Genomic DNA, 17,117 nt, shown 5'->3' with positions numbered 1-17,117 from the left:
AATTCTATGCACTTTTTGATATACTGAAGTGCAATAAATCGGAAACATATTCCCGCTGAGCAAACATTATCATTTGTTTCAACTAATTGTTATGGCTGAACGTTATCACAGCGATACCAAACGGGCGCTTTGATAAGGATCGCGCAGTCGCCCGCGACGCTATCGCGGCAACACACCAAAGACAAATATTTATTTTTTAAATTCAAATAAGTCAAACCTTTTTTACACTCAAACTTTTTCGGTTACGGTTACAACACTGGCTGGTATATTTAATCTGCGTCATTAAAAACTTTCCCGCGTTTTGTTTGTAAATAGCACTGGCCGGCGAGACGCGAGAAATATTACGAGAAAAACTTTATTCCAAATTTAAAAATACGAATTAAAAATACATGTTCCGTTTTTAAAATAGCGACAGTTTAACTCGACGTGAAGTTGGGTTTAGTGATGTGCGAGATGTCTGTTATTGGATTATCGATGCACGGGTGATCGGGAGTGGAAAATGAGAGGATTTTGGGCTGAGTTCCTGTATGCGGCGGCCAGCCACCCGTTTCCGTCGGTGCCCGGCGATCTAATATCGCCTTTCGATTTCGATCGGAATGACAACTGTTAGTATGCAAACTTTACAGCCTATTTTACCAAACCTTTTATGTACCTAATGTGGAATGTAATTTGCTATTGAGGGACGTGTGGCCTAGTTTTGCAACGCATATCAATCGATTACGATTGTTAAACAACGGTGACCCAAGTCGGGAACTGGATGGGTGATCGACTTTGGAGGTCCGAATTTTTTCGTTAACTCCGTGTCTTCGAAAGTACGTTGAGCGAAAGGTCCTGGTTCTTATCTTTAACGTCTGATAATAATAATTGTAAAATATAAGTGTCGAAATCTCGTTCTCCTGAGTTGTATACGGAAAAATCTCACCGCATTAGTCTCCCATGAGAACTCCTACCATTATGTATTTAAGGTCAAGGGGTCCCGACCCTCAGCAATAAGGAATGCCACTATAAAGAAGACTTGTACCATTTATGTAAGAAATACTTTGCAATATAATATGAATTAGGTACGCAACATTTTTATCGTTTTACAATACATTAATTAAGGTTATCAAAAAATTGCGATCAAGGTCTAAATCTAATTGTTTCGCTGATTGTTATTATTTTTAAATTTCTATATACTGAACATAATATAATTATCAGACGGTCAATCTGTAGAAAAAGCACGAATTGTGAAATTTTACTTTTTGATACTACAAATAAATCCCAAAAAACACTGTTATTTTTGAGTTTTTAGTCGGCAGTCCTCACTGACTATATTTTTTTTCTTCCGAAAATAGGTACCTACCTAGGTAGGTAGGTAGGTAAAAATCATCATCAATTGAAAGATAAAGTTTTGTTGACTTGTTATCAATGCATGCTTGGTAGATAAAGAACGGGATTATATCAGATACAATATTGTAGATAAATAACAAAATATAGAAGTTAATTATATGTTGTAACTACGTGTATGAGTACCGTACGCGACATAAAATAATGTACATCGACCTTTAGAATGAGATTTCGGCTTTTTAGAGCGTTGTCTCTGTCACTCATACCTATGTGACGTTTTGTTGGTCTCAACGACATAGACAATGCTCTACAAACCCGACATCTTTTAACGGCAACTGTAACGTAACATTAACCGCCTGTCATGCAACTGGGCCTTAGAAAGCTCTAGGTCGATAGGTACCGGAAATCCTGCATCAATCATTATTACAATCGCAATTATTGTGATTGGCTAAATTTATGGTATTTGTGATGCAACAATGCATTCTAGCCAATAGTGAGTGACGGCAAATCAGAGGTGATTACGATCGTCACAATGTAGCTGTCATTTTACTTTAATCGAATTAAAAGTTTAAATTTAACTAGCTGATGCCCGCGACTACGTCCGCGTGGAATTAGGTTTTTAAAAATACCATGAGAACTCTTTGATTTTCCGGGATAAAAAGTAAGTCACTCTCCAGGTCTTTATCTATACCCATACAAAAAATCACGTCAATCCGTTGCACCGTTGCGACATGATTGAAGAAAAAACCAACACACTTTCGCACTTATAATACGGGTAGGTATGATACTGATGACGCCATACTAAGTGCTAATTGGGAAAAGTTCAAACAAAGTGCCAGTAGCTCAGTTCGTTTCGAAACCATTAACGACTATTAGCGATAAATTTCGGGCTCTGAAACTTCTCGACAATCCGTAATCCCCAGATAAGACAACTAACGGATTGATGGTTTCACGAGTCCTTTCCCCGACTGATCTTAAAAGTCAGATGAAAAAAAACTACGATTTATGTCCGTGTTTTCCGTCCTAGCTTCAATAGTAGAGTGAGTTTAAAAAATCAAGCAACGTAAGATCTCGTATCTAAATATATAAAAGGAAAAGGTGACTGACTGATCTATCAACGCACAGCTCAAACTACTGGACGGATCGGGCTGAAATTTGGCATGAAGATAGCTATTATGACGTAGACATCTGGATTTTTGAAAATTTAAGGGGGTGAAATAGGGGTTTTAAATTTACGTAGTCCACGCGGACGAAATCGCGAGCATTAGTTTAGAAAATATTTTGCGATAGAATAGGTACAGTACATTGTAGATTGATTAGAGAGGGAACGTCTGAATTCAAACAGCAGATATGAAAACTGCCGCAAGCTTATGTTTAAGTGATCAGCGGAACAAAATCAATCTGTCATACAGAAAATAAAAGGGCTGATTTTTCGATTGTCAAAATATAGATAATAATCGCTTATTTTGTGAATAAATAAATTAATACTTTTTTACAGTTTTTGTATTGGAAATCTGTCAAAAAAGACAAATAATTATGTTTGTGTTAAAGTTTTACTTGGAGATTGAAAAATCTGCCTTAAGTCGAGAAGTTAGGTATAGTCCGTACAATGACTCCTTTTTGACTCTATGGGTCAACAGTCATGTCAAAAGTACGGTTCAGTTTTAAATTAATAAGGACTAAAAAAGTACAATTTTACTTTTGACATGAAATTTGACACATAAAATTAAAGTGGCGTGTGAGGAGTTAAATTTTACGCGTTATACATTGTTTGTTGGATTAGATAATGCTCGCGAGTTCGTCGCGTCGGTTTTTTGAAAATCCTGTGGGAACCATGTATTTACGAAATAAAAAATAGCCTATGTCTGTCTCTGTACCTACCATTTTCTTCTTTGCTAAGCGGATATACCATAAAAGGTAACAGACTGACAGGCAGATACACTTTCGCATTTATAATTTGTTTGTTGTGTTAACTTTGTAGAGTACCTGTCTTTTATGAATGCTTAAAACTATTGTTATTGGCATGTCACAAAGTTATTGTCATTCTGTACAAAAATATATCATTGCGCAAATATTGATACGGGTATGATAACTCATATATCTACCTGTTATCGTTCAGGTATCTCTTATCACTAAAATGATAACACGTCCTTCCAGCCCGCATACACATGCTCACTAAGCACTAAAGTAACCATTTGTAGCAGCGACGCCCGACAGATGAACTACTTGTATCACAAGTTTAATAATCTTATCGATAACAGAAATATCGATGTAGTGAAATCACGCGCATTGTTGAATCGATTCCATTGGGCCCGGTGTTTTATCTAATCTGTATAAGTTTTATAATCAGTTAATGCTACGCGATCCGGTCGAGTACAAGCGTGTTTTGCTTAATTGTGGAATGTGTCATGTATGCGATGTGCTTTAGTGCGTTAATTAGTGTAGAGCCGTTTGAGTAAGTTACTTTTGACTTGTCAGGAAAGTATGGTAAGTAAAAATACCTCGTAGTGCAGTTCGGTTTCTTAAAAAAAATAAGCTAATATCGATGTTAAAGATTTGAAATAAAATGACTTAAATATTGAATTAGCTATGGAAAGACAATTTTCTATTAAATATTATAGTTTTCTTTAGTTGTAGGAATCTCATTTAAGCGCTTCCGAGCGCGATCCTTGTGTCACAGTGTTACACACGGGGGTATGACTCAACGGGAATAACCCATCCATACGAACTAAGTTTTATTATGACATGAAATTTGACACATAAAGTTAAAATGGCGCGCGAGGAGTTAAATTTTACTTGTTATAATTATTAAACGAAATGTCAAAAGTGACTTATTCAAATGGTCATATCAGTGTCTAGTGTTGTGTGTAGTTGTTTTAATCGATAATCGACATCGATATGCGTGTGCCGTCGGTGTCGTGGAGTCAGGCGGGCGAGTGCTTGCGCGAGTGCGCTTGGCAAGTAGTGTACTGCAGTGCTAGTGTGTGTGAGAGGTTCGCAGCCGGGCATCATCTGTGCTCGCCTTACCCGCCTCTTGATGTCGTCACTGCTGCGCCAACATATGCCAGAAGACGTTAGTAAAAGTTCTTACAGTGTCAGTACATATGCCTGTAGCTAGCTCAAAACCATGCCAGATGTTGACAAGTGATCGCAAGTGCAAGCTACATTCCTGTAGCTAGCCCAAAAGCATGCCACTGGCAAGTGCGAGCTACTAGTACATATAACAAGATTTTGGTATTAGCTTATGTGATTACGCGTCTGGCATGGTAAGAGATTGCAAACCGTTTAATTTTTCCTCTTTCGAGGATGCAGGGAGGCAATTTTCTCTTCACTTTACGAAACGTTTCTAGAAGTCAACCACATGCATGCATATCATCATCATGATCAACCCATCACCGGCTCACTGCAGAGCACGGGTCTCCTTTCAGAGTGAGAAGGGTTTGGCCATAGTCTACCACGCTGGCAATGTGCGAATTGGTAGGCTTCACACACCTTTGAGAACATTATGGAGAACTCTAAGGCATGCAGGTTTCCTCACGATGTTTTCCTTCACCGTTAAAGCAAGTAATATTTAATTACTAAAACTAAGTAAAACAAACATAACTCCGAAAAGTTAGAGGAGTGGGCCCGCGATCGAACCCCCGTCTTTTGATTAGAAGGCGGACGTCCTAACCACTAGGCTATCACAGCTTTTTGCATGCATATGCATCGTTTAGCAACCTAATGCCAGTACCTGTAATACCAGCTTGCCGATGTTATGTTTTCGCAATTTTAGACAGTGAATATACTTAGACTAAAATATTTATTAAACTGCAAAAATACTCAAATTTAAAATCAACATGGTCAACTGAGAATGTGTATCATAGTCCGTGAGAACTCCGTACAATATTGTGTTATTGTTTACATGGGATAGTGTGAGGGAAAATGGATCAGAAAAAATACTGGTTTATTTGTAAATATCAAGTGTTTTACTTTTATCGGCCATAGAAATATGAGCTTCGGGAAGAGCTTTTGCTGTTGTGAGGCTGCAAAGTTATAACAACAACAAAGTCAGCTTTGTTTTTTTTTATTTATATGCAACCACAGATATGTCCAGATTTGCAACTAGCGTGGCCCCATCAGTCCCTCTCGCTCAAGCAGATTTTCTTACTTGTGAAATGTCATTTCAGAAGGCTACACTTCACGTTGTTTGCCAAATTCTCACGTACAAATACATTTTAGCAAACAAAAAAAAGTGGCCAGGGTGATAAGGACAAAAGAAAATCATTTTGTCACGTTCTAACAAGAGCTTAAATGCATTTAGCTATCTCGCTCTAACAGTAAGTGTCACAATAGGGCTACTTCTAACAGTCCTTGTTCTGAGTATGCAACACGTGTAAGTCAAATGGTTGAGTAGTCCCGCCAAAATTAACTAAAATAAATCATTTAAGCTACAGTCTCTCTCTCTATCTCATTTTCTTATTACTGAGGCAGCCCCTGTCATTAGTCAAATGGCGGCAGATTTCTTGAGTTAATGCGGCGGACTCCCAAATGCTTCCGCATAATAGTTCTTCAATATGTAACTTAAGTACCATCCTTCAGCTTCAAAGCAATGCTTTGTAAAAATCAGTTTCTAATTACGTCAGAAGACAGAACCAATAACCAATATTGGATCCAAGTCGCCGCAATCGTCGATCGCAAGTCAATCATTAGATATTATTTATTACAATCAAAATAGTTGGATTGGCTGAATTTATGGTATTCTTGTCACAATAGTGCGATGTAGCTAATAGTATAAGTCGTCATTTCGATGTTAATTAGACATGGTTTCAGCGCAATAGCAATTTGCGGGACTTATAAAGCCAGACCAGAAATATAAAAACTTCTTCTGGGGGCGCCACTAGTATATTTTGGTCTATGGTCACTAAGTATGGTCTTGTATAAATTAGTTCCACGGGTTTACCGCAATATGGCAAGGTGTTTTATTTTTCTGGTCAGGCTTTAAGCGAGTATTTGCCTTATCAGAAGTGATCGCGATCGTCACACTGTAGCTGTCAAAATACGGTGCAGATTCCTATTACTTTTACTACCCGGTCAAAAACAATATCCAATATTGGATCCAAGTTGCCACATGTGTGGGCACAGCGGGTTAACGACGCATGCAAGCCAAATGGGCGAGTGCGCTGCCAAAGTTAACTAAAACGATTTAAACTACAACAGTGACTCTCAATATATTACACTGTAACCCAGAAAATATAGTAGCAAAACTCTGTTACTTTTCAGTTTAAAAAGTTTCAGTTTCAACTAATTTGTACACGAAAGTGTGCAGATTTATCACTGTATACCGTTTTGAAACAGATTGTCTAAAACAAGGTCTAGTCCTTGTTTCACTTTGCTTCAATGTTTATTCCCGCAAAATATACATCATTTTTAATATTGAATTGGGCTACAGTATGTTATAAAAGGAAATCTGAACCTACCTAATATTCAGCTAGGTATAATCTGATTTGACCACGCAGACATTCCAAGCATAGTTTGTTCCATCGCCGGTGAAGGAGATCCATAGAAGAACCGGAGTAAGCGAAATAGCTCAACGAGTTGCAAAGCTGAAGTGGCAATGGTGGGGAGGGGGAGCCCAAATACCAATTTCTTCAATTTCATAGATTTAACTAGAAAAATGACGAACTTCCAATGCAAAATTTAAACCCCCATTTAAGCCCATGAGGGTTTAAGTGCGGAAACCAGCCCAGAGCGGAGAGCGAGAGTGAAGCCCATGAGGGAAGAAATTCCCAAAATCCTTTCTTAGTAGGCGCCCGCAACATACAAGGAACCTATTGTCAACAAGTTTCTAACTCCAGCGATTTAGGGGGTGCGTTGACAGATCAGTCAATCAGAGCAAATATTTTTATATGTATGGATTATTATTATTTATCTAATTTCGCCATAGTCTGGACGTAGGTTCTCCGCCTCGCGGGGCAGAGATTATCGAAATTCGACAAATAAAGACAAACAAGTGAAAGACGGTTAAAGTTCCTGCAAATCATAAAGACGAGTTAAGTTTACTTGTGGTTACGTCGTTTACATGGGCATTGCGTAAGTGTGCGTGCATGTCAAACCAATCGCGCACAAATCATAAACGCACACATTTAGTGTACTTGACTTATACCGATACGACTTAAACACAAGCATGAGCCACTCGTCTTGGTGAAATGCAATATAATAGGTTTAAATTTAAATAACAAATCCCTGGAAGGATTCCACGTTGTCCAGTGACCGCTTGGATTGCCGTGGCAGCTCGCCAGCACCGGAACAACTTAATACAAAACTTTTTCTGTTACTTTCTAATTTGTGAGGACGTGAGGATTTATAAACTTAATTTAAAAAACTCTCAGAGACTATCCGTCGTTTCTTTTCTTTATGAAATTTTTCACGCGGAATTTCGTTTGCATAGAATTTTTGCCTATCCGTGTGCGAGTTTTTAGTGTCTCTGATTTGCCAGATTTCCGTAAAAATTATACGGATTAAACCACAGACACCACATTAATTTCTAGAATAGATCTATAGTATAGATATAGTATAGTATCGATTTAGAATAGATTAACGTCGACGACGACGTTTTATGCCCTTGTTGTACAATCTACTATTACGTACATGTCTGAAAGTCGATGATTATCTCATCAATATTTGTTCAGCGGTTTAACAGAAAGACATTTCTTGTGTACCAATTTTGAATGTCAATCGCGAAATTTGCTTTAATCGGTCCAGTGCTGTTTTCGTGATACACGCAAAAACAAATAAACATTTTTTTTGTAAATTAAAATGGTTTTGGGAGTTAAAAACAAAGAGACTGACAAGTCCTACAATTAAATAGGATAGGTGGTTTTAAGTCAAAATGGAATAAAAAATGTTTGATGAAAAACCAGAATAATATTATTGCAAGAGTGAAGTTCACAATAAACAGTAGCATCGGCGAGGCACTCCATTTCGTAAAAATCACAGCGCGGAATTAAAATTTTAAATCGCCGAACCGGCGTCAGGCAAAGTGTAAAAAGTAATAACTTTGTTAAAATATTAAAAACTTCGCAATGGCCACCTTTTCATTTCTGTTTATTGTAACCTCTGATGCAGTGATGCATTTTCACGTTTTGAAGGTAAAAATTTTTGGGTTTTGTTCAGATCTCTATCTAGCTCTGGTTCTCGACTATCAGTACCCATATTATAAATTCAAAAGTATTGTCTCGTCAACTAAGTATACACGGCTGGCTGTACAGTACGCGGCCGAAAGTAATGTATATCGGCCTTTAGAATGACATTTCGGCTTTGTAGAGCGTTGTCGCTGTCACTCATACCTATATGACGTTTTGTCCGTCTCAACGACAGAGACAGAGCTCTACAAATCTGTTATCTCCTTCTAAATATTAGAATAAAACCTTTTATAATAAAATCCCGCAAACTATTTTGGACTTACGTTTGCACAAGTTTAAAAAATCTATTAAAAATATGCTCCTGAAAAAGGCATATTACACAATTGAAGATTATCTAAATGATAAAAGAGTGTGGATTTGACCTGCAGCTCGTTCCGGCAACGCACAAGACTGCAAATACTATTTTATACATGGCATAATCTTGAACCTATATCAAATATTTGAAAAGAGCAACCGCCGAGTTTCTTGCTGGTTCTTCTCGGTAGGAAAGGCATTCCGAACCAGTGGTAGATGCATCCGACTATTCGTAAGTACTTGTAAAAGTTTATTCGAATAAAAAAGACTTTTATTTATTTATTTAAAGGTCGATGTACATAACTTTCGGCCGCATACTGTACCTCATTGACTCTCTTATTAATTAACTCTCGACAGTTGTCATTCAGTTACGCGTTTAATTGATTCTGGCGCTGATTGGACGTTTTAAAAATGTGATTAAAAAATAACTGACTATCCGATAACCGGTATTTATAAGGTGTTTGTTTATCCGTACTTGCTAATAAAAATTAATGCAGACAGACAGACATAGGTACGTTTGTACCTATGTCTGTCTGTCTGTTACCTTTTCACGACCCATCCGAGTTTAACTTTATCTAGTACAAAGATACCAAGCTCGCATCCCGTAGGCTATATAGGCTACATTTTATGCTATTTTATTAAATCAAATTCGAAATTTTTCCGAAAAATCTTAATGTTGAAGTCGCAGGCATATTTTACAATATAAAATAGATACTATAATTCCGATTCCATCTACTAATATAGTAAGCCGGCGTGCTACGTAATAAGCTACGAAATGCTACGGATGCTCTACGATATCACTTCCTACGTCATAATGGTGACCTTCTACGGTCGCCATACTCTTTACATCTTTATCCGTATTTATATTATGCGAAAGTGTGTTTGTCCTTTTGAAAGTTGTTAAAATTGGGACCGATTATATGTACATAAGAGTATATTATAATATAAGACATCTATATTAAATGAAAAGCTGACTGACTGATCTATCAACGCACAGCTCATACTACTCAACGCATCAAACTGGAATTTGGCATGCAGATTATTTTTATTTTATTTTATATTTATTATTTTTTATTTTATTTCAGGTTATTATGACGTAGACATCCGCTAAGAAAGGATTTTTAAAAATTCAACCCCTAAGGGGGTAATATAGGAGTTTGAAATTTGTGTAGTCCACGCGGACGAAGTCGCGGGAATAAGCTGGTAATATATGATACGTAGCCTAGTGGTTAGGACGTCCGGATCCTAAACTGAGGTAGGGGATCCTCTATTAACTTTTCGGAGTTATGTGCGTTTTAAGTAATTAAATATCAATTGCTTTAACAGTGAAGGAAAACGTCGTGAGAAAATCGTCATGCCTGAGAGTTCTCCATAATGTTCTCAAAGGTGTGTGAAGTCACGCTGGCCAATCCGCATTTGGCCAGCGTGGTAGTCTATGGCCCAAACAATTCTCGCTCTGAGACCCTTGCTCTGTAGTGAGCCGGCGATGGGTTGATCATGAAGATGATATAATACGTTAAATAGGTAAGTCATGTCCAAAGTGAACTTGGGTCTGATTCGGAGATAACTTTCTCTTCTACTCTCAGCGAGAACGCATTTCATACACCATATAATATGAATGATAAACTTATCAATCTTTGGTACAGTATCATTGATCGAAGCTGAATATCATATTTTAATATGAGTAAGTACAATGTAGCTTGTTCGGTAGCAGTAGTTTTGAAATTCTATTAATTAACAGAAATCTATACTGAATATTCAATAATAGATATGTTTACAATGTAAGCTTACTCGTGAAGGCTTTATGTTATGAAATTAATTATCGGGATGTGCATTGAATTACAATAATCGATGTTATTGGAAATTATTATATTACAATGAACACGGTTATTGCAAATTAAAACCGCACTCGGGTAAAGTAAATAGTTTTAAATTGGTTTGCTACGTTGTTTGATATTATCATATTACACTAATGCAGTTTTGCGATTGGAACAGTGTTAAATTAATATTTGTATTGTGAACTAACTGGCCCGCCCATTGCTTCTCTCGAATTTCTGAAAATTATTTATTAATCCATACTACCATATCCATACTAATATTATAAATGCAAAAGTGTATGTCTGTCTGTCTATCTAACGCTGAAAAAGCCGGCCGCTTTCACGGCCCATCCGTTCAACCGATTTTAATTTTTAATGAAATTTTTTAACCGACTTTCAAAAAGGAGGTGGTTCTCAATTCGGCCCGTTTTTTTTTAAATGTATATACATCGATTTTGTCCAGGTTTCTGGACCGATTTGCACAATTTTTTTTAATCAACAGAGGATGGTGGTGGTGGTCCCATTTAAATTTCTGGACCCAACTCCTCAATCCTGATGCTGCAGGGTTAATGGCCGCCTAAGTTATCAAGATTCAGGAAGTGTTTATATGTGAATTAATGTTGTAGGTACCAAGCAACGACTTTATTCTTGAACTACAAGTCCCAACTCTTCAACCCTGATGATGTTGGGTAAAGCACTCCTAAACTATACTGATTCAGGAACTGCGGATGATGCAATATTATTGTTGGTGCCAAGCATAGACTACACCATTGAAATTCGGATCCCTACTCCTCAATGCTTATGCTGCAAGGTACTGAACTCCTAAGCCGTGGGGATTCGGGAATTTCTGATGGTGAATTGATATTTTAAGTATCAAGCAATGACTACTACCTACTACTTGCCGGTAGGGTGGTAACTAGCCACGGACGGGCAAGCCACCCACCAGACCAGACCACAAATTTAGAAATTATAAAATCCCAAAACCCTGCCGGGAATCGAATCCGGGACCTCTCACTAATAAGACAACAGCTCTTACCACTCCGCCTGGAAGGTCGTCAAAACTCTAATGATCGTTATTTATTGTCGTTAATTACAACATACATAAGCAGAACTATGTATAGTAGGGATATAGTAGTTGCCCGAAAACAACTACATACCCACTAAAGTGTGATTTACAGTTCGTGGGCCAAAGCGAAACGGGTGCGTCGTTACTGAAAATGGGATATGTTTCCATTACTTTGATTAATTTTCGAGAATGTAATTTTGTTTTTCCTCTGTTATCCGTTATAATTTATTGTAGCTAGAAGTTATTGTTGAACTGGGACAGATGTTATTTGTGTTAAATCGGACCTCCGGGGTAGAAAATTAAGTTATTTAATGAAATGGATGTTTATTGTTTTTTGATACATTTATCAGCCTGTGTTTTTATAGAAGTGACGTAGTATATGTAAAATTTATGTATTGTATGTGTTCCATATAAAATAAAATAAAAATGAATTACATAAATTTAAAAGAAGAATCCTTTACTATATCATCTATTATATAGCGTATTATATTAAACAAGAAAACCCTATAGCTTTATGTAGATCGTCTGTCTGTCTGTCACAGAGATATATCAGTTGTAAAAACCTGTTTCTGCTGCTACAGAGAAAAAATCTAAATACTATTTGAACATGAAAAGCGAGAGTCGAAAAAAAAATTTCCCCGGGCCTCTTTGAATCAATATTTTTTAATAATTACGAGGTTTCTTAGATTGTGTTTGTAAACAAAACTACCATACAAATAATAACCACCAAAACTTTTGTACCAACTAGCATAGCGTTTTGTTACTCTAGTTTAGACACACCTTTATAATACCCACAATACTAAAACCCTTATCAAAATTAACTCCCATGGTCTGAAAATACACACACGTCCGCACATGGTATGATAAGAGAACGGTAACTTTTAAAGGTTAACCGGAAGTGCGGTGTTATCGCCCACGGGGGTAAAAAGGGAGGGGAGACTTCACACCACCTCATTTCCGGTTCCCACAATCTCGCGTTCCACACTGAAATTGAGTTAGTTTCAAGACTAGAACGAGCATAGCTCCCGTGTAAAGCTACGTTCTAAGTTAAGACACTAGAAGGGAACCTCCCAATGCGTATTTCAGGATGCTCAAAACTGAGGCTGAAATCTATAGAGCGCAGTTGGACTTTGCTCAGATTTAAAACAGAGTTAAAGAAGCCTAATATCTATAGAGCTTTAGGTACTTTGACTTTGCTCAGAGTTTACTTAAACATTTTACTCACTACACTGCGGCAGGGCCGATTTAGGGGGCAGCTAGATGGGAGCAATCTAAGGTGGTCCTTACACATGGGTCTCCACAATCTATAGGAGAAACAGGGTGCATATCTGCTCCTGCCGGCCGATCTAGAAGGTGATCTATGATCCTCCCCACTTTTTCACTCTAAATCGGCCCTACGGGCCTACCGCAATGTCGTGAGTAGCTTTAGAGTTAAAACGAGACTAGACGATGACTTTTTCTTAAGTCTGAGCAAGTCAAAGTAAGCTCTATAGATCTGTGTATATTATCACAAACCTCGACAAGCTTAAAACAAAAAGTAGGTAAGTACTTCATTAGAGCTTTTCGTTTCAGCATATCATGTGTGCTTTTAAGTTTTATGATTGTATTTAGATTTAGATAGTAACAATCATTATTGTTAGATATAAATTATGGCATAATATCCGATATTAGCCAGTCGATTACATTATCGCCACTTATCCCTCAATGAGTTTGCTCTATACTGTACCGCCGGCTAATTTGAAATCGATAATAGTCTAATATAAATAATCACTAACTACTTAAATACACCTGATGCCTATAACTCAACGGTATAAGAGATATGGCAATGCATGACGTGACTTCTAATGCTATTCTGAAGAAAATATAAAAAACTAGCTGATGCCTGCGACTTAGTTGCGTGGATTTTACATTTTTCAGAATCCCGCGGGAACTCTTTGATTTTTCGGGATAAAAAGTAGCCTATGTGTTAATCAAGGGTATAATCTATCTCCAAATTTCAGCCAAATCCATTCTGTAGTTTTTGCGTGACAACATCCTAACATCCACACTTTCACACTTATAATATTATTAGGGTTAGACTTTATACTTTGACGTAAGATTTTTTACACCTTTATTACCCGTTATCTTTCAAAGCCACCATGATCCAATCCAAACAAAGGTTGCTCCCAGTGTTGGGGACAATCCGCAGAGAAACTTTCAGCTTTTATATAAATGAGGAAGGCCTGGCACGCCGCACGCGCTGGCAATTTTTCTTAACAAAAGTAAAATTTTAATCTATAGTCGATTTGCATAAACGCGCCAAATGCAAAATGATATTTCCATTATCACGGCCACCATTGCCATTGTGACGTTAGGCCATTAGGTGCATTAGGCTATTTTGTGATGGGTAAAAATTTCTAGGTCATGGTAATTTAATTAGTTCGAAACTTAATAAGCTTAAATTTTATTAACTTTAACTTAAATTGCTTTCGGTAGTTGGAGTACTTTTTAACAGCTAGTTAAGTTTTCACTTTTCTCGTCAGTCCCCTTTTTTTTTCAAACAGAATATTAACCAAGTTAATTGCTGGCTAATATTCCCCTTTCCCCTTCAATTAAGCGTAAAGCTTGTGCTAGGAGTAGGTACGACAATAGTGCGACGGGTGGGATTTGAACCAGCGACTATTCGGTTTGCAGTCTACTCTTATATGTCTCTTTTGAAGTAAGATTATAAGGTTTTTAGTAGCCTAAACCCTTCTCATTCTTAGATGAAGGAGACCCGTGGTCAGCAATGGGCTGGCGATTGATTTAGATGTCGATGATGATGAGAGCTCTTTTAAAGAATAGAGTTTCTTATAACACACCATTCGTCTACTTAATAAATAAAGTTACTATATGGTAAATAATTGTAATTACATTAAAATGTACATACCTAAATACATTTGACATTTCGTGAGCTTCAATACTAGGTACTAAGTATGATTTTAAAAACTTCGACGGCGTTAGATCCTGTGTAATACACTGAAAAGCCTTGTTTATTTCATCTGTCCTTGGTCCGAGATAAAAACGCGTAAAGAAATAAAAGAGACGGGAACAAAAGCGGCGTCAAATCCAGTGCTATTCATTTCGGGAATAAAGAATATAACCTTCAGACAAGGCGCACTTGTTAAAAGGCGGGAATCGTTAAAAGTATTAGAATTTTTGTTCCTATCTAGAGTTGATAACTGCTAAGGGCTCTTTTCTGGAGACGCGGTGCGTCGCGTCGCGCTGTTAACTCAAACATATGGCCAAGTATGAACATAGTATGAATTACAGCATTCTTGCAGAAGCGTTTGCTTGTTATATGGCGTTGTACGACACGCGACGAAACGCATCACACGACGCACAATACGCTGCGGCTCCAAAAAAGAGCCCTTAGTGATTTTGCGTTTCAGTACGATCTTAAATGTTAAATTAACAGAGGTTATATTTTTTCTAGCAGCAAAGTAATTTTTGACAGATTTTTTAATATAAGACTTTTATTCAAGTAAAGAAAGAGTTTGTAACAGTCAAATGAGTTTACCGATTTGAATGGACCGAAATGCTTTTTTGGACTGTAGGAAAATAGACCGAATTTGATGAATAAAGAATGCTTTGACTATAGAACTGCTACTAGGCTTGAATACCTGTCAAATGACGGCCTTCCTTTACAATAATAGCTGACCCGTCCCGGCTTCGCTTGAGTGTAATTTCTATAATTTATTTCTGCTGGGGTCCTACATTAAACAGAAAACTTACGAAAATCAAGTTTTAGACCCAGCGGTTTATACTATAGGTACATCTTTGTACAAGTATATGTGCGGTATATGTGTATATCAAACAATATGTATATGACAGAAACATTTTTGCATTTGTAATATTAGTATGATTATTTTAAAAATCTCAAGCGAAATTCGAGCGAAACGCGACGAAGTCAACGCCACCTCTTTTATATACTTTAATCCAATGAGTCATTATCATCATCAACCGATAGAGGTCCACTGCTGGACAAGGACATAGGACTCTTGTAGGGACTTCCACAACCCACGGTCTTGCGCTGCCTAAATCCAGCGGCTAACTGCGACTCGTCATGATGTCCTCCGTCCACCTAGTGGGGGATCTTCCAACGCTGCGCCTCCCGATGCGAGTTCGCCATTCCAGCACCTTGGGACCCCAATGTAACCAATGTCTGTCGGTTTTTCGAACTATGTACCCTACCCATTGCCACTTCAGTTTTGTAACCCAATAAGCTATGTCGGTTACTCTAGTTCTCCTACGGATCTCCTCATTTGTGATTTGAGCACGTAGAAAAAATCAGTAAATCTAATGAGTGGACAAAGGCAATTAAGGGAACCGATTATCCTATAGACAAAAATTACTTACAAACACCCCCTAGTCGGATAAAAAAGAACGATTCCGTTCATGTTACCAACTATTCGTGTAGCTACAATTCTTAGTCCATCGCCCTTAAAGAAACTTCTGCTATTTATGAAAGTTTCTTTTTATAAAACTTTGTTGTTTGTTTGTAATGCATTAAACAGATTGCTTACTTAGTTATTTTGTTATACTTTTCATTAGTTTTCCCTCCAAATTAATCACACTTGTAATAATACAAGGGTGGTTAATTTCATAATAATATGAAAACATTCCGAACAAAACCTTAAATAAATTGGTGCATGTAAATTTTTAACGCTTCGTTTTATTTTTTTCCAAAAAGGAGGTTCTTAACCAGCTTTTGTGGACTTCGCCCGTATATGATATAGTTTATAGGACTCGGGTAAGTATAATGCAGCTTAACACTGAAATAATTTTCATTATCAAACTATTAGTTCCGGAGATACAAATGAATAAATACCTCTTTATAATATTGTATAGAAAAAGGACAATTATATTAAAAACAGAGTTGTACAAATTCATGAAATTACATCAAAAAGGCCATTTAAAATATCTCCTTTAAATTCGCAATGCGAAATTCAAGCTCGGTATTTCCAATGGACAAAAGTAAGCTATTCGGACAAGGCAAGTAGTTACTGTACGCTTAGTATAAGATTTTACGTCTCGCCAAACGTTGCTAGAATTCGAGTCGAAACACAATACCGTCAAAGTAAAATAGACCTAAAAAGCCTTGAATTGAAGTCAAAAATTCAATGCCACTGATTATAATTTCGCAACGTTTCCGCTTGGAGCGCTGGCTGTAAATGTGTAGACAAACTTGAGCTTTAAAACAAAGCAGTTAAGATCCATTTTACTATAATGCGGAAGGTTTTCGACACTCGAATACTATCAACGTTGGTGAGACATAAAATCCCGTACAGATGCAGTCTTTTGGACGTTAACTATAGCCTTTAATTTCAGGCATACCTATCCGAAACCTATTAGCTTTTGAGTGTCCTGAGATCCTAATTGGTACCTGGGATTGCATTGAAATTAAAATGT

The 17,117-nt window shown here is 37.2% G+C and overlaps 1 protein-coding gene across 6 annotated transcripts in view; it reads left to right on the top strand.

The window, feature by feature from the left end:
* aPKC (protein kinase C iota type) overlaps positions 1-17,117 on the top strand; it is a 269,251-nt gene that overhangs the window by 230,082 nt on the left and 22,052 nt on the right. Inside the window, exons 1-2 of one of the 6 annotated variants that reach the window (XM_034978791.2) lie at positions 3,713-3,813; positions 4,179-4,399. The exons of 4 other annotated variants lie outside the window; for them this stretch is intronic. In XM_034978791.2, the coding sequence (XP_034834682.1) occupies positions 4,225-4,399 (175 nt within the window). In that variant the 5' untranslated portion in view covers positions 3,713-3,813; positions 4,179-4,224. Of the gene's footprint in view, positions 1-151; positions 606-3,712; positions 3,814-4,178; positions 4,400-17,117 lie in introns of those variants that run through there. One more of the 6 variants, XM_034978792.2, reaches the window with a different exon arrangement.

Source organism: Maniola hyperantus, chromosome 19, assembly GCF_902806685.2.
Source record: "Maniola hyperantus chromosome 19, iAphHyp1.2, whole genome shotgun sequence".
Classification (NCBI taxonomy): Eukaryota; Metazoa; Arthropoda; class Insecta; order Lepidoptera; family Nymphalidae; genus Maniola; species Maniola hyperantus.
The sequence above is the reverse complement of the archived record's forward strand: the minus strand, read 5'-3'. Positions and strand labels throughout refer to the sequence as shown.